This window comes from Physeter macrocephalus, chromosome 21 (assembly GCF_002837175.3).
Source record: "Physeter macrocephalus isolate SW-GA chromosome 21, ASM283717v5, whole genome shotgun sequence".
Lineage (NCBI taxonomy): Eukaryota > Metazoa > Chordata > Mammalia > Artiodactyla > Physeteridae > Physeter > Physeter macrocephalus.
In genome coordinates this window covers 96,723,883-96,747,794 of record NC_041234.1, presented here as the reverse complement: position 1 = coordinate 96,747,794, position 23,912 = coordinate 96,723,883, and the positions used below count along the sequence as shown (strand labels likewise).

General features: G+C 35.0%; 1 protein-coding gene and 1 pseudogene across 8 annotated transcripts in view; both read right to left on the bottom strand.

Moving 5' to 3' along the window:
- The window catches only part of STAG2 (STAG2 cohesin complex component), a 117,975-nt gene that overhangs the window by 50,647 nt on the left and 43,416 nt on the right, over window positions 1-23,912 (bottom strand). For all 8 annotated transcript variants that reach the window (XM_007110948.2, XM_007110954.2, XM_007110950.3 and 5 more), the window contains 7 exons: window positions 21,581-21,659; window positions 18,216-18,380; window positions 12,579-12,675; window positions 7,777-7,853; window positions 4,887-5,091; window positions 2,758-2,909; window positions 43-116 (listed from right to left, as the gene is read on the bottom strand). In XM_007110948.2, the coding sequence (XP_007111010.1) occupies window positions 43-116; window positions 2,758-2,909; window positions 4,887-5,091; window positions 7,777-7,853; window positions 12,579-12,675; window positions 18,216-18,380; window positions 21,581-21,659 (849 nt within the window). The remainder of the gene's footprint in view (window positions 1-42; window positions 117-2,757; window positions 2,910-4,886; window positions 5,092-7,776; window positions 7,854-12,578; window positions 12,676-18,215; window positions 18,381-21,580; window positions 21,660-23,912) is intronic.
- LOC112066146 (uncharacterized) lies at window positions 304-404 on the bottom strand (annotated as a pseudogene).

Genomic DNA, 23,912 nt, shown 5'->3' with positions numbered 1-23,912 from the left:
ACAGAATAAGAGTTACATTAAAAAAAAACTGTCCTGACTTACCGGTATCTATGTACAAACACTCCCTTAAATATTGCATTCATCATATTTTCTATTTCATCTTGATTTTCTTGAAGCTGAAAAGAACACATCATTTCTTTTCAATTGTAATGGAAGAGAACCAAAAGGACATCTAAAAGTTGTTACAAGCACAAATGCAGGTTTCTCCAGTGTTTTGGTTATTACACCCAATTCCTTTTTTTTTTAACATCTTTATTGGAGTATAATTGCTTTACAATGGTGTGTTAGTTTCTGCTTTTTAACAAAAATATGGAACACTTCACGAATTTGCGTGTCATCCTTGCACGGGGGCCATGCTAATCTTCTCGTTCCAATTTTAGTATATGTGCTGCCGAAGCGAGCACCCAATTCTTAATTCCACTAAACGAAAAGTGTCCACATACAAAAATTAACAGCTGTTGTCTATCAGGTAGCCACAGTCCCTTGATACCTGGAATATTTGTACTTGGTTTTTAATGTTTAGCTGGTAGACTAATTTTTTAAATGGTCACATATTTTCATTGTATAAATGTACATAAAGAAATCTGTTATGTAGTTTATTATAATACATATTATATAACATACAATCAAAAAAGCATAACAATGTTTCATTATCTTGGTCTTTAGCATCTGAAAAATAAGTCATGTTGGGCTTCCCTGGTGGCGCAGTGGTTGAGAGTCTGCCTGCCGATGCAGGGGACATGGGTTCGTGCCCCGGTCCGGGAAGATCCCACATGCCGCGGAGCGGCTGGGCCCGTGAGCCATGGCCGCTGGGCCTGCGCGTCTGGAGCCTGTGCTCCGCAACGGGAGAGGCCACAGCGGTGAGAGGCCCGCGTACCGCAAAAAAAAAAAAAAAAAAAAAAAGTCATGTTAACGAGTGCCTGGCTCAAAGAACAAAAACGATTTGAGTAAAATAACTTGGCAAAAAATTTGTCTCCCTGCTAAACATTTTTGAGGGAAACAAGGCTCACTTGAAATAATCAACTAAACATTTCAAATCTTGGTTGACTTATTTACTCCCATATATTTTCAACTCAAGAGCTTGAGAGTTAAGAGAAAATAGTTTCAGAACTTGAGAATTACAAGGAAAATCTTTCACACACTAAGTATTAATTAGCTTTTAGATTATATTCTATGTTTCTGTAAAATGTGTTTTTTTCATGAATATAATCTCACATTTCCAAATAAAGCTAACAAGGGCATGCGCTTGTATTCATTAGCACAGTCAAAGGCACAGGTGGTCTTTCAACATGTTTAAAAACTTAACCCAAGCTAGAAGTATTAATATCTTATATTTGTACAAGAATTTTAAACTCAAAACCCCTTTTTATCTATATCCACTCATTCTATGTTCAGAATCTTAGAATCAGGCCATAATTTCATGCATTATGTTCATCTAGTAAAGCATCCAATGCAATTTATTAACTAAATTAAGGGGCAAAAAGGTCAATTCTTCATTTCAACTACAGGTGACCCTTGAACAACGCAGGGGCTAGGGACGCTGACCCTCCACACAGTTGAAAATCCAAATAAAACTTATAGTCGGCCCTCGGTATATGCAGTTTCTCTGTATCCACAGTTTCTCCACACACAAGGTTCCACAACCAAAGATTCAACCAACTGTGGATCATGTAAGTACTGTAATATTTACTACTGAAAAAAATCCAAGTATAAATGGATTTGCACAGTTTTAACCTGTATTGTTCAAGGGTCAACCGTACGTGAAAAAGAGGAGGAGTTTAGGCATGGCGGAAATGTGGGCAAGATTTTTCTGGCTTTTCCTGAGCAGGGGGCATTTTAAAAAGTTATTGGCTATCTCAGAAATAACCAACTTTTAAATTATAGTTACCACTACCCCCCAAAAATGTCAAACTCAAGTAAGTAATTTATGGAATACCACGGCAAATATTTTAACTCAACTACATCAGTAATATTTCTGAAACATCAGACTTTGTCTATTAGAAATAAAAATAAACATCCCCAATATCAGATAGCAAAATATTACAGCACCAATGAAGGAGGAATTTAAATCAAAAACACAACATCAAGGGAATTCCCTAGCAGTCCAGTGGTTAGGACTCAGCGCTTTCACTGCCAGGGCCTGGGTTCAATCCCTGGTCAGGGAACTAAGATCCCACAAGCCGCACGGCATGGGGGCAGGGGAGACAACAACAACAACGACCAAAAAACACGACATCAAAGGATTTTATTTATTATTATTTAGCATAAAACTGAAAAAATGTATTTTCCTCATTCAAAGTTGAATTTGGTAGTCATTAATGTTAACCAAGTGCCTCTTACACTACAAAAAAACCAAAAACACAGATTATGACAGCATAAATAGCTTATAAGTTACTTTTCAAAGTGACTTTACATAAGTGAAACCTCATTTCATCCTGACAATAAGATGAGGGAGGAAGTTAGGAGAGAGATTTTCACAGTAGAGATGCATTAAGCAGCTTGTCAGACTGGCCCAAGACTCCTTATGTGAAGCCTTGAACTCTTAATCCTAGTCCACACAGCAAGAACATATACACAGAAGGTATTGTTGGCATGAATAATCAACAAAAATAAGTTAGATGTATAAACAACCTGAAACGTTGTTTAAATTTTTCAAAAAAATTTATCTGATGAACTAGCAAAGTTATATCATAATCAATGGTGACCAAGTTAGTTACAGATTAATAGCTTAAATATTCACTGCAAAAGTGTACGTACCTCTTTCCGCTTCTGTAGCAGGAGTTCTAGCCTCTCATTGGCTCGTTTTCCAATCATTTTATTCCGTTCTGCCTCATATTGTCTTTGTGTATTATCCATATTAATGCTAAGATTTAGTGCCACATTCACCAAAGCTGTCATCAACTTCATAGCTATTTTTAAATGGAAAATGTTGAACTTAGTCTCACAGACACAAAAATTTACAAGTTAAGATCAAATTAAGAGAAATTAAAAACAAGATGGGCTGTTCCGCTTCTAACAGAAAAGAAAAATATAGCTACTACAAATGACAACAACAATAGTAAAACAACAGCTAATGTGTATTGAATACTTACTATATGTCAGTTACCTATGCTAAATACTTTTCATGGATTAACTCTTAATCCTTACAACAGCCCTCAAAGTTAAGTATTATCCTCATTTCATTCATGAAGAACCTGAAGCTCAGGGAGATCAAGAAATTTGCCTCAGACTACACAGTTCATATACATAGATTACCTAGTTTTGAATCTTGGTTTAACTGACTCTAGACTTTGCTCAAATCCCACTATACTATGATATATATGTCCCCTACAGTGACCTTTTCCAGAGACCACGATTCACCTTCTAAGTAAATTTTGATTCATACAGCAGTCATTTAGCTATCCAGTAACCAAAGGGGGAGGGAACTTAAGTGCTTTTTATCAAAGTACAGTGTGTAGAAATGTTGGACAGTTTTACCAATATTTGATTTCCTTTAATTTTACTCTATTACATATCATCATAAAGACAATGGTGCGATTATGAAGGACAGATCTAGATGAAAAGTCAAAAGTACAAAGAGTAAAATATCACTCAATAAAGTGCTTTTTATCAGAGTTCCTCCAGATCTCTACCTTCTGTTACTGAACTCTTGCTACTGAGACAAGACTCACTGCCTGTGACTTCAAACTTATTAATTGAAATATCTGAACACTTCATGCTTAATATAGCTTAGTCCAGACTATGTCTCAGACCTGGTTCACTGCGTGATAGAACACCACAAAACTAAACCTTAATTTGTGGCTACTGGCTGGCTCTCTTGAAAAGAGATTCCCAATCTTCTGCTCTGAGCTATTCCACACCTTCAGCAAACCAGTTTGTCATTCTGATCTAAAATTACCCACCTTACCCCATTATATATGTTTTAGTTTATTTTAACTGTTCAAGTTCTTAACATCAAAGCTACCTAAATTCACAGAGCAAGATCACATTCATATTTTGTGACCTCAAATCTAAAAGCAAAACCTACAGGTTGATTGTATGCATTTTATTTTTTTTTAAATGGAGGGCTGAGCAGAAGTACATGTTTAATCATAGCTTTAATTCTCTGGGGAAATACTCTAAAGGAAAAAAACATCCCCACACTTAGAGAAAGAAAAAATTTTGTAGAAATCAAAATATTCTATCATTAAGGCTTAGAATACTATAGTAACAAGTAAAGCCTAGTTGATTTATTCAAACTCAAACCAAAAAGCACATTTTCAATAACAGTACTTTCAGCACAAAAGAGAAACCAGAACATTTTATCAACATCAACACTAAAAACCACTGTTCTAGAATTAATCATGTGAGCCTTAAAAATGTAACTCATTTCATTAAAATTTAAAGATCAAAGAATTTGACTCAGCCTAAAGTTACTCAGAAGCGTAAGAAAAAAATCAACTTTTTGTGGTGTGATTAAATAAGCATCATCCTGTAGTGACCATCATACCAGGAGGGACTATGCTAGCAGAGACTATGCATAAAGGTCATTTAGAACTACATACCCAAAATGACTGTTCCCCAAATTTGCTGTCAATATCTTCCTTGATAAAACATATTTCAAGAACCCAAAAGATCACTATGCCACAGAAAGGGAGAAGAGGTGGATAGGAATCAAGTAGGTTTACCACAAGAAAATTAACTGTAGTATGCCTTCAGAGAATCAAAACTGAAAATATCACTCCATTCCCAGTAATTCGTGAGGGTTGAAGGAGAGGGGAGAGTGTCCTCTTAGGGGCTACTTAATAAACAAAATTAATTTGTCACCATTATTTCATTTCTTTTAATGAAAATCATTTTCATCTCTAACCTAAGAAAATGCACAGAAAATATTTCTAAATACTGACCTGCCAGGGTGCTTGTGTGTCGAAATGCTCTGACTTGTGAGTCAGACAATCCTGTAAGAAGTGAAATGACCGTATCCATCATGTACTCATCATATATGATACTATATTGACACTGCCGTACTAATACGCCAATGAATTCACAGAAACTGGATTTGAACTTCTTCCACTGAGGACCAGCCATGGTAAGTGGATAATCTCCACTATCCTAAAACAGAAAATTTAAACAGCAATTTCATTTAAAACACATGACTTAATAAACTTTTACTTTTTTTTTTTTCAAATACCCTAGGCAGAAGCTGAAAAGACTCCTTTATCGGACCTCCCTGGTGGCACAGTGGTTAAGAATCCGGCTGCTAATGCAGGGGACAGAGGCTCGAGCCCTGGTCCGAGAAGATCTCACATGCCATGGAGCAACTAAGCCCGTGCGCCACAACTACTGAGCCTGTGCTCTGGAGCCCGCAAGCCACGACTACTGAGCCCACGTGCAACAACTACTTAAGTCCACACGCCTAGCGCCCATGCTCTGCAACAAGAGAAGCCACCACAATGAGAAACCCGCGCACCGCAACGAAGAGTAGCCCCCGCTTGCTGCAACTAGAGAAAGCCCGCGCACAGCAACGAAGACCCAATGCAGCCAAAAATAAAATATAAATAAATAAACAAATTTATTTTTTAAGGAAAGACTCCTTTATTATCTCATCTTTCTTCTATAATAAATCCTCAAAGTAGGCAGGAGAATAATATGCAAAGGTAGAGGTACCTTTGAACACATCTCTTTTATTTAAGATCAAAATGGATGGGACTTCCCTGGTGGTCCAGTGGTAAAGAATCCGCCTTACAATATGCAGGGAACACAGGTTCGATCCCTAGACAGGGAACTGGGATACCATATGCCGCGGGGCAACTAAGCCCACAAGCTACAACTTCTGAACTCGCGCCTCAACTAGAGAGCCCGCATGCCGCAAACTACAGAGCCCACGTACTCTGGAATCCGCGCTCCACAACTAAAGAGAAGCCTGTGAGCCGCAAATAAAGATCCCACTTGCCTCAACAAAGATCCCGCATGCTGCAACTAAGACCCGATGCAGCCCCAAATAAATAAATATATAAATATATAAATCTTTAAAAAAAAAACAAAATGGATATTCTGAATTCACTCTAACCAATGAAAACAGATACCAATTACATACCAAAATGAAAAGCCTCTCCCATCAAACAAAACATTATTCTGATAAGCAAAGGTACAGTTACTAAATTTCTTTAAAACAAAACCAAACCAACATCAAACCAAAGTTATATGTTTTAATGGATTCAAAATGATGAAATCACATTCTCAGCCAGTCTAATGGATTGATGTATGAGTTATAAATAATCGAAGGATTACAATGTATGTTTTCATTAGCTTCAGGACATCAAATAGTCAGCAGATATAAACAATGAGATAATTTTTTTTTAAATGGAAATGTAGCTACAATGACCTGGAAAGACAGGTACTCAAGTACTCCTATATATAAGATGGGGCATTCACCAATGAAGATACATTGAGGTCCTCCATAAATCATTAAAAACAAGCAAGTCATAAAGATAAAAACAGAGATCAATACTACACAGAACCGCTAAAAGTAAGAGTTTCTGACAAGAATGTCCTAGAAACTTAAGGTCATTTTATCAGTATGGTTTAGTAAAATTTTTAACAATTAAATTTTGTCATTAGAGCCATACATTTTAAAAAATTTTAAGTCATGCCATAAACAAGTTGAACTATGTCTCATCTGAGAATAAGGTCCTAATACTCCACAAAAAGGTTTTCTTCCACATTTTCTGATTGGCTCATTTAGTGCTATATTGAAAAGTGTCATCTTAATTGCTGTTAGCAACTTGGTTTGCTGATATTTTCAAATCTTATTTCAGGATTCTTGTTTCAAATAGCTGTTTAGAAGAAAGAAAGTTCTCACTAAAACATTTAATATCAGAAAGTTAAAATAATACCATTCCTCATAATTATATCTCGATTACTTAGAGACTGATTAATAGCACTTAGTGATCATCAAAGCCATTTTAACAACTCTTGTCTATCTTTTAGAATGATAGTTGAAAGCTCCTTCAGCTGAGTAAGCAAAAAAAAAAACAAAAACAAAAAACAAAAAACATCAAATAAAACTCAAACAAGACAAGGCTTTCTACTTGAAAATTCATGGTGAAAAGCTTTAAAGAGTAAAACTACTGGTGCTGGAATATAGCTGTGAACAAAACAAACAAAAACCCCTGCCCTGAAGGAGTTTACATTATAGTAAATCTAAATATGTCTTTATTGGCAACAATACTTCAAAGACATCACTGTGATAAAGGATCAACTAAAGTCTAAGCTACTACTTATTATGGATTTGTATTGTTCTTACTACTCATATTTGAAACATAAATAAGACTTTAAACAATTTTATATATATATATGTATGTATATATTTTCCTTTGCCTAAGCTTCCCCCTGGTTCCCCAAGTATTTATCGAATCTTCCTTCTACAACATTCTAAGGTATGTTTGTAGGCACTTAATTTTATTCTTCCTTGAAATTTTAATTTTTTGACAAATAAAAACAGCTACCATTTATTAAGTTCTTACTATATGCCAGGCATTGTAAAATGCTAAGGAATTTTTCAAACATTACTGCATTCAATTTTCATAACAGCCTTATAAGTATTTTTAGCTCCATTTTACAGATGATGAAACTGATGCTAAGATAATTTGCCCAAGCTCACATGGCCACCATTTGATTGGATTTCTACTGCCAAAGCTCTTACCCACAACACTAACATTCAGAATTTAATACTCTGAAGAGTAAATCAAGATCAAGATGCATAAAATTATCATAACATTTAGGGTAATAACTTACCTCATCAAACTCTTCTGTCATTTTTCGAATTATTTCAGAGTTCTGCATATGTCTAAACATTTCTGCTGTGACAACACCTGAAATTTGCAAGTGTAAGAAGTTAATGGTAAATATAAAAAATAACTTCTAAGTCCATCTCTAACACTAAAATGTCTACAATCGCACAATAAGGTGTACTTCAGTATCACCTGATCTTTACCATGTTACTCAACCCTATAAAGCACAAATGCCATTCTCAACATATACAAGAAAACAGCCCCACACTTCTGACAGGTATCTTTTTTTCCTAGAACAATCAGCCTTAGCCATTTCTACTTGACTTACTTTACTCATGCCTAGAATGACTAAGACCCTTTAATATAAAGCATATGTCATCAAGCATGAGGCAGCATCCAGGGTAACATTTAAAACCTTGAGGATGAACCTGAAGAAAATAAGGGAAAGAGTAACAGGTAGACTTCACTTTAGCCAGGTTTCTTTATTAAGTACAACAATACGTAAGGCAACTACATCCCATCATCCCCTCAAAGGGCTTCAAATAAACATAAATAGTAAGCTGTAGTCCCTGCTCATCCAGAAGCCTGTAATCTAGTTGTAAGTTTAAACAAAGAATAATGGCGGGGGGGGGGGGAGCAGAGAGAAAGGGAAAAATAAAGTATTAAAGTTAGTACATAATAAATGCCCAAAGGATTTGAAAAGCCAAGAAAGGCTACAGCTCAGACGAAAAAAAAAAAGATCTGGATAAGTAGGTGTTTCTTATAAGGACATTTAGAGTTTTAAAGGAGTATGGAAGAGGCGAGGAGAAAGGATGCACATTACAAGTAGTATAACTGTATCACTTTGCTGTACACCTGAAATTAACACAACACTGTAAATCAACTGTATTTCAAAAAAAAAAGTAGTAAAAGTTAGCCAGGTATAGGTCAAATATCAAAAAAGGGGTTTCTAGGAAAAAGTTATGAGTAGGAGACAATGCAAGAAGAAGTCATACATGAATTTCCACTGATGGGGTGTCAGATTTTTTTTAAAAAAGAAAAAATGTAAAAAGTGAATTTCTTAAACCACATTTCTAATGCTAGATTATTTATTCTTTGCCAGTCTAATCACTATGAATACCATAAATATAGTAACATCTAAAGGAATGTCTTGGGGCTTCCCTGGCAGTCCAGTGGTTAAGACTCCACACTCCCGGGGCTTCCCTGGTGGCGCAGTGGTTGAGAATCCGCCTGCCGATGCATGGGACACGGCTTCGTGCCCCGGTCCGGGAAGATCCCACATGCCACGGAGTGGCTGGGCCCGTGAGCCATGGCCGCTGAGCCTGTGCGTCCGGAGCCTGTGCTCCGCAATGGGAGAAGGCCACAACAGTGAGAGGCCCGCGTACCACAAAAAAATAAATAAATAAAATAAAATAAAATAAAAGACTCCACACTCCCAATGCAGAGGGCACGGGTTCGATCCCTGGTTGGGGAACTAAGATCCTACATGCAGCACGGCACAGCCAAACAAAAATTTTTTTTTAAATTTAAAAATAAAAGAATGTCTTGGTACAGGAACGTGAGATTTATTATAAAAATTAGATATATTTCAATTGACCAAGCTCTATTTTATATATGCATGCACATGTGTGTGTGCGTATAAATTTAGGAACAACAACAGAACATCAGACTCTCTTTCCAACCCCAACTCTGAAAAGAACAACCGCTACGTGAGCTCCCTCTCTATGGGCATGCAATCTGAAGACCTTCCAGTAGCGTAACAAGACCAGCTGGAGTAGAATAGGAACTAACATCCATTGAGCCGCCTGTGCACCAGCCACTTCAGCCCTGGTAACAAGCCTATATAGGAGGTACTATAATCCTGGCTTCACAGATGAGGAAACCGATGCTAAGGCAAAGAGAAGTTAAATAATTTGTATGAGATTATTAGTCTACAGCTTGCTGCCCAGCCCCAGGTGAGATCAATTTCTACTGGTACTGTGAAAGAGCCCTTACTTACCACATTAAAAAACCAAATGATTGTTTAAAAATATTAACAAATTTGAAAGAAAGCATGATTTCCCTGGCTAAAGAAGCACCTTCTCGAAAACCTTTTGAGGGGTTTTTAATTTATATCTAGAGCCATGGATGTATCTCCAGAATCTTCTCATACTTTATACCCAGGTACTGTAAATTTGGCAGCGCTAGAGAAGGACAAATAACTCAATCCCTGAAATAATTTCTACAAAATAAGCATTTATATATAAATAAATCGCAAAGTAAACATATTGCATACACTTTGACAAACTTCTAAAGCTCCTCCTCTCATCTCATAGACCATATAACAGCCATAAACCCAAATATAAGCAGAAAACAAACTAGCCGTCACAAACTCCATGCATATAATAACTCCTGAGGCAGGTGTAAAGGCGCCATCAGGACATCAGGCCAGCTCCCACTGCCTTCAAAGTGTGGGGGACATGAAGCAAGACTGCTTTAAAAACTGGTAAACTGAAAAGTTACAGCTGACCAGAAAAGAAAGAAGGAAACAACTGGCCACAGAATCACCAACCACAGAGCAGTCTGGAGCCATTCAGTGTAGGGCCAAACATCTCTCCACATACCTTAATACTTCAGAAGGCGTAACTACAGTAAAATAACTGATGCTCATAATAACAATCCTAAATCCACAGGAAAAGGTACACTGTATATACTTAAGCATGTTTCTAACTCATTTATAAAAGAATTCTACCAAAATATTTTTGAGTATGTTTTGTAAGTACTTAATGACCTTAACTTTGATTACATGGTAAATTCCTCTTATGGAGCTTCCTTGCTTCTAAAAATAAATATTATAGCAGTGTTTAAATCTACCTAAGTTTTCAACACCTTCAATTTTTCAAAATTTTCACAACCTTGTTTGTGACAGGGTATGTCCAAATGTTTAATGGGCAAGCTCCTGATTTATAAATACAGTGATGCCAGAAAAGGAATGTATCTGATAAAGGGGAATGCTCTGACTACGGCTGTGTTTTAAAACTGCAATTCAGAAGCCTAGTTAGGAAACTAAAACTGATCAAACTATGGTAATAATAGGTAAGACTGAATATAAAAATTAGAATTTCAACTCATTAAATTATTTCTGGCACCTGTTCAGTTGTTCTGCAATCAACCTTCCATTTTCAAAGAATCTAAAGAGAAAGGACATTGCCCTTGATTACATAACACTACAAACAGGTACTTGTACCCTTCTACTCCAGAAAGATGGAATGGACAGACAAAAAAAAAAAATAATATCAACATATCTCATTTTCTAAAGAGTTAATCTGAATCTGGTTCATCATACTGTCATTACTACAACACTTCTCTGAGCAGATTCAGTAGAATTTTCTAATACTGATTTACAGCTACCTTTAGCTAAGAAGTAAACTAGGCAACTCTCCGCACTCTAAAGACAAGACATTACAATTTCTCAAAAATGGCCATATTAATGGCATTATGAAGACCACAGACTCAAGAAGTTAATAAATTTGTCTATCAGGCCTCACATATATAACACTTAATATGCAGACTGCACTGAAAGTTGTGATCGACTTCATAAAATGCATCAGTTCTTAAAATGTTACTTGCTTTCCAATTCCAATGACAGGATTTTTAAAGAAGTTTTGAAGAATTAAAGGAGTAGACATAAGTAAATTGTTTACTGGGATCTCTTTTCAGATTTGTTTATTAAATCAGTCATTCTTTAGCACCTTAATTTTTTAGATCTACTTTTAGGCAATCTTCCCTCCTCCTAACTTCTAATGCCCATGTTTTTGGTGCCATTTTCATTAAAAAATGTAATACCCTTGGAAAACTCTGTAACATTTATTAGCCTGTGCATCTTCTAGAATTTCAAGGATGGGCCAAGTATTAGGGAGACACAGAATAAATCAGAACCTGCCCATGATCTTGACTAACTCATTTACTGATCCAGATCAGGATGTATGACTCCCCAACTTACACAATTTTGTCCCCCTGGCCAAATGTGTGTACTACATGTTTTTGTCTCAGGGAAGACATTTTATATTTTCCCTACTCTTACTTCAAAATCTTTTAAAATAAAGTATAAACACTTTAAAAAAGACCCCACTCCCCACTCCAGTTTCTCTACCTTTTAGGGAAAAAAACCTGTAAATGTCACCAATACCTTACTTTACTTACTTAGTTACTTACTTACCTACTGTTATTCATGGCACTTTTTGACTCGCTACACTTTACAATTCCCTGCCACTTGAACCTGTATCTCTTCATTATCTTCCTCCTCCCTTTTTTTTTTTTTTTTTTTTTTTTTGGTGGTACGCGGGCCTCTCACTGTTGTGGCCTCTCCCGTTGCGGAGCACAGGCTCAGCGGCCATGGCTCACGGGCCCAGCCGCTCTGCGGCATGTGGGATCTTCCCAGACCAGGGCACGAACCCATGTCCCCTGCATCGGCAGGTGGATTCTCAACCACTGCGCCACCAGGGAAGCCCCTCTCCTCCCTTCTTAATCCATTTATTTGCTCCTAAAACCAGATGCTGAAAGTGGGAACTATATCTAATAAAGTAACATAACAATTATAAATTGCCAAGTTTTTAGTTAACTTTCACATATGAATAGAACAGTCTCAACAGACTTTCTCTCTTTGTTCTTTGCTCTTTTTTCCTTACATACATTTTGTATGGTTATAATGCAAATAACTCAGTATCGTGGCATTAGTTTCCACATAAAGTGCTAATAATCTTTAGGTGAAACAAAAAAGAAGAGAACATTTGAGAACATTCTGCTTCCAAAATAAATATATCTTACCTTTACAGCCTGAACACTGAATAAAAAAGTTGATGAGGTCAAGAAGTGCTATATCTCGGTCATGCTTGTATGACTCTATCCAATCATCTACCACCGACTACAGCAGAGGGGGAAAAGAACCATTAGCTTTTTCTAACGTTCTAAGAGTTAATTAAGTCAGATTAAAGTCGTTAGGGTTCAACATTAAGTGGTATCACATTAGTTCAATAAATACATACATTTGTATACTAAAATTTAAAGTTAAATTTTAACAATAAAATGGAATCAAATTCAGTAAGTTAATCACCTGATTGTACATAAATGATCCATCTTCCTCATTTTTGCATTAAAAGGAATCTGAAAACTAAATATGGGACCCAACTCTATAAACTGAAATTTCTTAGTGATATTATAGATATCTTAGAAAATACTGATATTTGACTAAAATATTGTACTAAGTAATATCTAAATATTAACACTGCAATGGAATGAAAATTTTACAAAATTTTTAAAAGGAAGTGAATGCCTGGGTCAATGAGGAAATGCAAATAAAATAACATCTTTCCTCAACAGTGAGCACTAATAGTCCCATATTAATAAGAAATAAGCATCAAAAGAAAGTAGGATAGTTCATGGATCTGGAAACTTAATATCGTTAGATGACAGTACCCTCCAAATTGATCTACAGACTCAATGCAATCCCTATCAAAATCCCACCTGGCTTCTTAGCAGAAATTGAAAAGTTGATCCTAAAATGCTTACGGTAATGCAAGGTATCCAGAATAGTCAAAACAGTCTTGAAAAAAGAACAAAGTTGAAGGACTCACACTTCATGATTTTAAAACCTACTACAAAGCTACAGTAATCAAGACAGTACAGTACTGGCATAAGGACAGATACGTAGATTAATGGAATAAAACTGAGAGTCCAGAAAGAAACCCTTAGATTGATGGTCATTTGATTTTTGACAAGGATGCCAACCCAATTCAATAGCGAAAGACTAGTCTTTTCAACAAATGGTGCTGGGACAACTGGATATCTGTATGCAAAAGAATGAAGCTGGACCCTATCTCACATCATACACAATCAAATACCTAAATGCAAGAGTTAAACCTATGAAACACAGAAGTAAATCTTCATAACCATTGAGTTAGGCAAACCCTTCTTATATATTAGACCAAAAGCACAAGAGACAAAAGAAAAAATAAATTTGACTTATTCAAAATTAAAACTTTGTTCTTGAAAGGACTCCATCAAGGAAGTGAAAAGACAACCCACAGAATGGGAGAAAATATTTGCAAATCATATATCTGATATGGAACTTGTGCCCAGAAAATATAAAGAACTACAATTCAATAATTTTCAAAAGCCAAATAACCCAATTAAAAATATAGGCAAAGGATCGGAATAGACAGTTCTATACAGAAGATATACAAATGGCCCTTAGCACATGCAAAGATGCTCAGTGTAACTGGCCACAAAGGAAATGGAGATCAAAACCACAATAAGATACGACTTCACTCCCACTAAGATGGCTATAATAAAAAGCACAGACAATAATAAGTGCTGGCAAGAATTTGGAGAAATGGAATGCTAAAACACTGCTTGTAAAAAAGTAAAATGGTGCTGCCACTTTGTAAAAACAGTTTGGCAGCTCCTCAAAAGGCTAAAGAGTTAAATGACCCTGGAACTCAACTCCTAGGTATTTATTACCCAAGAGAAATGAAAACGTATGTCCAAATAAAAACTTGTACAATAATACTCGTAACAGCATTATTCACAACAGCCAAAAAATGGAAACAAACCACAGGTACATCAAGGGATGAATGGATAAATAAAGCACGGCATATCCATACAATGGAATGTTATTTGGCAATAAAAAAGAATGAAGTTATAATACATGCCACACCATGTATGAACCTTAAAAACATGCTAAATCAAAGAAGCCACTCAAAAATGACCATATATTTATATGACCTCGTTTATATGAAATGTCCAGAATAGGCAAATTTATAGAAAGTAGATTCATGGTTGCCTAGACCTGGGGGCAAGTGAGGAGAAAGTGACTGCTAACGGGCACGAGGTTTCTTTCTGGGGTATTGAAAAAATTCTAAAATTAGATTGTGGTGATGGCTGCACAACTCTGTGAATGTACCAATACTAAAAATCATTGAATTTATACTTTTAAAGGGTGAATTTTATGGTTTGTGAAGTATATTTCAATATAGCAATTTTTAAAAAAACAGAACTAAAAAATAAAAGCAGCACTGTATTCCTTCGTGGACAAAAGAGGAAACCACAAAACAGATAAAAACAATTTTTAAATAAACAAAATTTTAAAAATTAAGATGACAAATTACAGCTAATAAAAAACGAAAAGTCAGGAGGGAAAATGTTTTAAGTTATATATCAATAAATATGGAATTTGGGTATGAACTGAATGAATAAAATATGTACAATTTGATGTACAAAAAAGATAATATGATCACATGAAAAAGAAAATATTATTTAAGAATCACCTGGCTCATAGAGATTTACTGGACATATTCTAAAATGTTGCTTAATTTCTAGATTTCAGTCCTTTTCTATATTTTATAGCAGCTTGTGTATGTTAACCAACTCAATTTATGAAAGAAATGTTTCTAAGATGATCCCCAAATATGATATGGGCAGTATCAAGAGAGTATATTACATGATATGGGAGTTTTAAAACATGGCCCCAAGTAGTTTGACATTGCTCCCCAAAAAGAAGTGAGGTCTATGTCCCTTTCTCCAGAACAGAGTACAGCAGAAATGATGCTTCCAAGATTAGGTCATAGAAGCCTATTCAACTTCTGCATTGGGTTCTTGCAGCACTACAGAACTAGATACTTCCTCTCACGATAGTCTCTCCAAATCCAGAAGCCATACTGTAAGAAGCCAAAGCCACGTGGAAGGACCATTTGTAGGTACTCCAGGTAACAGTTCCAGCTGAGCCCAGCCTTCAAATCACTCCTGACTAGGTACCAAACATGAATAAAGAAGTCTCCAGATGATTATAGTCCCTAACTGCTTTTGTCACCTCCAGGCATTCAAGCTATCTCAGCTGAGACCCCAGCCATCATGGATGGAAGCACAGAAGAGACATCCCTATTTACCTCTGTCTGAATTCTAGATCCACAGAATCACTAAGCATAATAAAATGGTTGTTCCTTTACATCACTTGAGTTTGGGGTGGTTTGTTATGCAGCAATAGATAACTAGAACAAGGGCTATTCTCATCAATAAAGATACAAAAATATTTAACGAAATCTTACAAAAAAATCACATCACATCAAAAAGTTATTCATGAAGATCAAGAAGAGTTTATACTAGAGTTTATATAAGGCTGCTGTAATAAATACAAATAAAATACAAATAGTAAAACTAATACAAGCTATCACAATGAAATATATTTAAAATTTTTAATCATCAAATAGTATACTAAAAACTCATTCAATAAAATTCAACATCTATTATCTAATAGAACTAGGGGCACATGCATTATTTCTTCTTTCTTAAAATTTAAGAACTATTTTAAAACCAACAGCAAGTCTTGTACTTATTCACTCTCACTCATAATCACCGAAATAGGGATATCCTGGGGATACAAAAAAATGAATAATACACAGTCCCCAATCAAGGAATTAACAATCTAGAAGCAAATACAGACATGTGCATAACTATAATACAATATACTAAGTGCTATACTGGAAAGAGAAGAATAAGAAATACATTCAAGGGGAGAAGGAGATAGACTCCAAAAATGTTTCCCCAAAAAAGAGTGACATTTGAATTAGTCAATCCTGTGATATGGAAGGGAGAAAAATAAGACTATTCCAGGCAGTAAGAAAAACAAAAAGAAAGGTCTAGGGGCAAAGAACATATGGTGGCTAGAGAACAGCAAGTATGCCATAAGGAAATCTGGGCTGGAACTTTTAGATAAGGAAGAACTCTTAGAAGTTTGTAAACAGGAGACTTCCTTGATCAAATTTGGTGTTAGAAAGATAACACAAGTGGGAGTACACAAAACAAACTGGAGGTGGAGAGATGATTCAGGGAAATCAATGGAGAGATACTGTGGATATACTGCTTTTAAGCGGGAAAGCACACTTAGAAATAGAAAAACAAATGGCATAAAGGTACAATCTTAACATATGACAAACCATAAGCAACACAAAAATAAGGAAAATGTTCACTCTTTAAACACTGAGATACCATTAACAAAAAGAAATATAAAGCTAAGCCCTCACATTTTCTATTAAAAAATTCTGATGAGCCAAAAAGTTAAAAAAAAACAACAACAAACCCTACAGACGAGACAAAAATAGAATAGCCTAATTAGCTGCAGATATAAGTTGAGATTTCTGATGTTAATAAAAATGATAAGATATTAGAAAAAAAATTAATGCATTTAACCACTTAGAACAAAATATTATAGAGAAAAGTATAATATAAATATAAAAAGGAAAGTAATGAAATGGTATACAATTTAACAGATAACTTATCCCTTCAATAAAATTAACCCAAAATGGGAACCAGAGAGGAGGATAATTTTTTAAATTAGGAAATGACTAAATAAACCATAGCACAGTAATATAATAAGACATTATTTCTTTCAAATGTGTACACAAAATAATCATTTAAAACATTAAACAAGAAATAAAATCCACATCCTAAACACAACCCTATGAAAGCTAACCATATATGGATAAGTGACAGTGAATTCAAATTTCAGAAAATACGTTGCACTATACAATTGGTGATAGTTCAAAAGCTAACAATTCTTTTTCATTTTACGTGCAAAAAAATGTGCCTTATTAGTTCCAATTGATACTTTAAAATTTATTTACAAAACCATACATATTTAGATAAATGCATATTTATAATCAAGATTTACATTTCAGTTATTCATTAATAACAAAAAGTTTAATGGCTAGCCTTCCCTAAACCATCCATGTGCACCTTTTGTTGATGAAAGTTAATTCCATGAAGGAAAAAAACTATTCCCTATAGCTTTTATAAATTAAATAATAATTTCATTAAGCGTGTATATTGAGTATAGTGTTGATTCAATTTTTTTAAACCATATGGGTTTAGCCTCCAGTGTAAAGCTGAAATGCTTCTACTGTCATAAAATTATGAAGAAACAAAATTAGGATGATTTGACATGATATGACTCCAACTCTGTACTCTTCTGGTAAGAAACAGCACAAGTAATAAAATTTGTAATAGACAACACTGATCAAAAGAATTCACTAAAGTGGACAGTGATTACATTAGGTCACTCAGCCAAGAATTCTGTATGTGCAAAGAACTTCATGTTTTAACAGCCACTATATAAACTCAAAGGAAATTGAAATGTCATAGTCAGGGTTTACATCAGCATATTTTTTGACATATTTTTTATTATATGCCATTAAAAGAAAATAATGCAGCAGAAAATGACTCAAGACACAGCTTAAAGGTCTTATGTCTGAATAGACAGATCCCTTGTTTTCTGACTACTTCGTTGCTTTTTTCTAATATGCAGTATTAAAAATTTTTTAAACACAATTAGAAAAATCAGGGATATATTTTATATAACTCACTTAAGTTCAAACTGTACAAGTGAACCAGGAAGAACACAATAAACATTACCTGCATAGCACTCTTGCCCATTTTAACAACTTCAAACAACATCATGTTTTCCACTCCATTCTGCTGGTGATGACCATTCATTCGGTTTGGACCAGAAGGAGGTTTTCCTCCTCCATTTCCACCTTTGCCCTTTTCTCCTGGGCCTTTTTTGCCTTTTTTACAAGTCTGCATAAAAATACAAGTTGCTTAAGTTATATCCTTATCCTTGAGAGTTCAAAATAAAGCTACAGCAGGAGCAGCTGATAGAGTGCATAATTATAGAACACTTAAACCTAACCTAAAGGGGAGTGACATACACATGCATCATAATAAAATGATATGGTTGTGACAGCCTCTTTGTGGTATCAATTTTTTAACTTATACTACCATATACCTCGTGTGACACTGCAGTTAGGAGCACAGTCTCTGTAGACTGACAGACTGCATAGGTCCCAAATTTCTATTCCTGTTAGCTGAGTGATCTTGGGCAAGTTACTTAACCACACTGTGCTTCAGAGAGATTTTCTAATTTGTAAAGTGAGGATAAAAGTAAAAAGAAAAAAGTGCCTACTTAGTAGGATTGTTGCTTTAGGGTGCAGACTGTAGTGGGCAGCAAGAATAACAAAACTCTATGAAATAAGTAACTCGTAATTAGTTCAACATTTTAACTTGATGGCTATTGTTAGTCTTATAAATCACTGCAGTGCATTGACAAAGGAATTCTAAACAGTATGAATAGGTATATCAACCTCTTTCTTGCTCTGGGCCTTCCCTCCAACACTTATTTATCATGAAAGTTCAATTAACGAACACTATGGAAATGAAGCCCCTTTATAAGAAAGTTGACATTGGGGGGAGGGACTTCATAAATCCGTGAAAAGGCTGCCTACATGCCTCAAATATAAAACACCTCCCAACAGCATTAATACCTTATTATTTTAAAAAAAGTCATTCCCCAACTCAGAGTCCTCATTTCTAAAATGCCAGAGTTGTATCAATATCTTTACAGGTTAGAATAGATGATTTCGAGGGTCTCTTTTAGATCTACACATTTCTATGATCTAGAGCAACAGTCAGCAAACTTTCTGTAAAGTACCAGATAGTAAATATTTTAAGGCTCTGCAGGCCACATACTGTCTCTGTCACATAGTCATTATTTTTACTATCCTTTAAAACTGTAAATACCATTCTTAATTCGTGGGTAGTACAAAAACAGGCCACAGTTTGCAGATCCCTGATCTACAGCCCGATCTACACATTTATTTCCACTGACAGTCTGTATGTTTCTATATACTCTGTTCCATAAAGGGTCCTTTCTCCTTCTTCAAGAATCTAAAACCACCCTACTCTTACGAACTACTTCAGGGGCTTCCCTGGTGGCGCAGTGGTTAAGAATCCACCTGCCAATGCAGGGGACACGGGTTCAATCCCTGGTCCAGGAAGATCCCATATGCTGCGGAGCAACTAAGCCCGTGCACCACAACTACTGAGCCTGCACTCTAGAGCCTGCAAGCCACAACTACTGAGCCCACGAGCCACAACTACTGAAGACCACGTGCCTAGAGCCCGTGCTCTGCAACAAGAGAAGCCACTGCGATGCCCGTGCACCACAACAAAGGGTAGCCCATGCTCGCCGCAACTAGAGAAAGTCCATGCACAGCAATGAAGACCCAACACAGCCAAAAATAAACACATAAAATTTATTTTAAAAAAAAAGACTATGAGGTAATATACTATAGTGCATTAAGAGTATACCACCTTTCAACAGATGTGGGCTCAAATCCTTAATGACTAAGCTTCTCTAGATCTCAGTTTCCTATCTATAAAAATTAAGTTTTCTAATCTACAGGGTTGTTCAAATATTAAATTAGATAACATGTAAAATTATTAGCACAGTGCATGGAACATATATAGTATAGGGTCAAAACATTATTACTGTTATAATAAATCATTGATCTGACGCCTAACACCTCACTCACAGCAGTGGCTACTCTATTCAGATGCCACTATAAGTCTTATCCCAGCTTGCAAATTAAAGCCAAAAGCAGAGTTTTGGTTTTGAAAGATGACTGCAGAACAAGGAAAAGTGGTTTTCTAATGAATAAGCACATACTACCCACTAGAATTATGGCTGTCTTTGGATAGTCATGAGTTAACATTTGTATTCATTCACATTCTCTCCCCTCCGCCAAACTACCACTTTTTAAGGGACTAAGAATGCATACGAAATTACGAAACACATGGATTATGTGCACTCTAAAAGGACATTCCAAGGACTAGTTAAATAAATTATGTTCCATACATAAAATGGGATCCTATGACACCATTAAAAATTACAGACAGGAAAAATTCACTGATAGGAAAGCTGCTGACAACATGCCATTAAGTTTTAAAAGCAAAAGAAACAGTTTGCACAGTATGATTCCATTTAAGTAAAATTCTATGCGCATTTTTATATATAGGTGTATATATACATGTGTATGTTCATCAAAAATGTTTACATATTTAAAATGGGAAATTTTTACTTTGCTCATTGTACATTTCTGCATTATTTAGACTTTTTAAAAGTAAATGTGGATTGACATATATACACATATGTATAAAATAGATAACTAATAAGAACCTGCTGTATACAGAGGGAACTCCACTTCGCTGTACAGTAGAAACTAACACAACACTGTAAAACAACTATACCCCAATAAAAATAAATAAGAGAATCATCAAAAAAAAAGAGAGGAAAAAAAAAAAAGTAAATGTGTCATGAGAAAATATAAATCCAAAATTCATTTTGGCAAAGAATATGCTAACAAAAGCAAGTCATCTTTTGCACAATGTATTTACACATGCACGGAGTCAAATGTACTTTCCAAAATAGCAAAATGATTTAACCATTCACTAAGTTACCCACACCTCTCAGGCTACCCACTCATACTCTAAACTTGCATTCTATTGACTCAGAACTTCACTTTGTTAGTTTTTATCCTTGACATTACTTATAAAGAGTCACTGTCAACAGTAACCCATTAGACTTAAACGCTTGTAGATTACATTTTTAGGGTGCTTTAGAATAAGAAATTTACTGGTTTGCTTTACATTGGACTACTCATGTACAAATAAAAATAAAGCCAACAGAATACCACATTTTGCTTAGCATACTATGCTTTATAAACTAAACTACTAGAAACAATGACGTATTAATTTCAACTTTATAGTAGTAGAAGTGTTCAAAGGCTTGCCATACCAGTCAGGGGAAAAAAGCATTTTTAAAAGACAACAACATCTGAGACATAACTAAAACAACTATATATAGTATATAATTATATTTATTCATATATGTATATTTATGACTGTAAGAACCAAAATAAAGACACATATTCTATACATACTTTTCCTTTGCCTTGCTTTTGGTTTTTTCCTTCAATGTCTTCAAAATCTGTGTCAGAAGAAAAATGTGTTTCTGACTCCCTATGACAAAAAGATAAGCAATTATTTAAAACCTTCCTTAGAAATGTAGATGGAGTTTCTAAATTTTGCCATATTTTCTAAAAGAAAGGCTTGGTTAACTCATTACAAAACTATATTAGCATTAAATGTAATTAAGATGCTTTCCCAAAGCAACATATCGTAGCATATTACCAAACATTTAAAATTATATAACACAAAAACATTAATCTAAAACACAAATGTCTAAGCATGTTTTTATTTTGTTAATTTTTAACCAAAGCATAAAAACAAAACCAGGGGCTCTCAAACTTTTAACTCTAGGAACCGTGGTGTTCTATTGGAATGGCTGGTTTCATTTTCTGATTCAAAGACCATGGTGTTCAGGTAAAACTGTATTTTAGCACTAGGTATGGGATAATCTTTATTAGGGAATTTTAGCAATATTAGGGATCTTATGACCTTTCCTATATAACACAAAAATATTCATAATCTAAGTGTAACTATACAAAACATGTATTTCTGAAAGAATATACATAAAACATTTTTACAAACTAAATCATTTGCAACAGGGTAGGGAAGTGTGCTAATTGATCAAAATCCTTTATGAAGCAAAAAGTTGTTGAGCTATAGTCAAGAAAACTGGTTCTAGTTAATACGGTACTAGGAAACTGTGTGATCTTGGACAACTGACAACCACTCAACCTTCTCATCTACAAACAATGTTTATGCAGGAAAGAATGAAATCTCTGAAGTCTCTTCAATCTCTAAAATATAGATTTATAGTTCTAAGAAACTGTCCCTCATTTTGGAGTAGGAGGGGTGCTTTGTATAATCTGGATTTTCTAAGGCAAAATGGAAGTAAACCAATTTAAATACATATGTGTGATGCTTCCTATATATGTAAACATGGGTCTATCTATCTAAATAGTAGTAACAGACCCACACTTAAATGCTTAAGGCAAGGCATACTTAGTATCAATATTTGGGTCACAATGGATTTTAGAACTGAACAACACACGTAAAAGATAAAGGTTTTACCATTTTAAATGTGTAAAACTATTGTCGGTTTTGTTTAAAATAAATAGAATCAAAGTGAAAGACTATCTTTCTAAAGATAGTCTTCTCTAACTAGATTTCTTCTATTTCCATTTTTATTGCTATAATAACCAGTTGTCCAGAGGCTGTGAGTTAGGAATACTTTATAAATCTAAAATAATGGTTAAGATGCTAGCAGGGGAAAAAACTACTATTTATAGCACTTACCTACAAAGTTATTTAAACAACGTATTGAAGATAGCGGCAATCCTAACTATGTCCTATAATGTTGCGAGGAAAAGAGCCTGTAATAAACACCATTTCCCATAGTTAATGCACCCAAAACTGAATGACTACTTAATATTAACCTTGAAACTCACGCCTCTTACATCTTAAGAAGACTGTTGTCATCAATAATCTTCCCACATGCCTATATGGCTTTGCAAAAAAATTTTTGAAAATGGTTTTAAACATCTTGGCGTGTAAGTAATCTTCTTTCTTCCCAAAGATATCTGTGGGACACTAGCTCTCTTAGAGAGCTCAGTAAATGCTCTAAGTCTGCAATCACTAGTCTTTGCCAATATTCTGATGGCCAAAGAGTAATCAAAGGCTCAATTACATTCTTAATCCTCATCTCCAGGCTATCCCAACTAAAAGAATGAGCCACTAGAGGCTTAATTACTAACTGGAAAACCTTCTGAAGAAAACTGAAGTGAGTAAATGGGGTAATAAGAGTCTAAAATATCCCCAACCAGAGAAGAAATATTCTTGTGAGTCTTTCTCTAATGCTTCCTTCTGTTTTTAAGATCAAAAGAACAACAACAAAAACCTATCCTAGGTGAAATTAACATATGCTAATATGTTTATGGGTTATACTGGGTTCACCTTTTAGTGGCTGGAAACTTCATGAACCATCCATCACATGACTGAATCTTCCGCTCCTTTCTCTTTACCCTGCCCCCACCCTCACATACCCAATTCCCTCTTATCCATTATCCTATTTCAGGCCCTAATTACTAGAGATATTCTAATGGTCAACAGTCTTAGTTTATAACGCAAACCTTTTAAATTACTTCTACTGTATTAATGTATTTGAGAAATTTCATAAGATAATTTTATAGTAGTCAAACCAAAAATTAATTTTTTTCTCAGACTATCCCATATCCTCCCTCAAACAAAAAGAAAAACGAGAAATTTTCCTCAAGAATCTGAAAGTAAAGTCAATATAAACTGGGATCA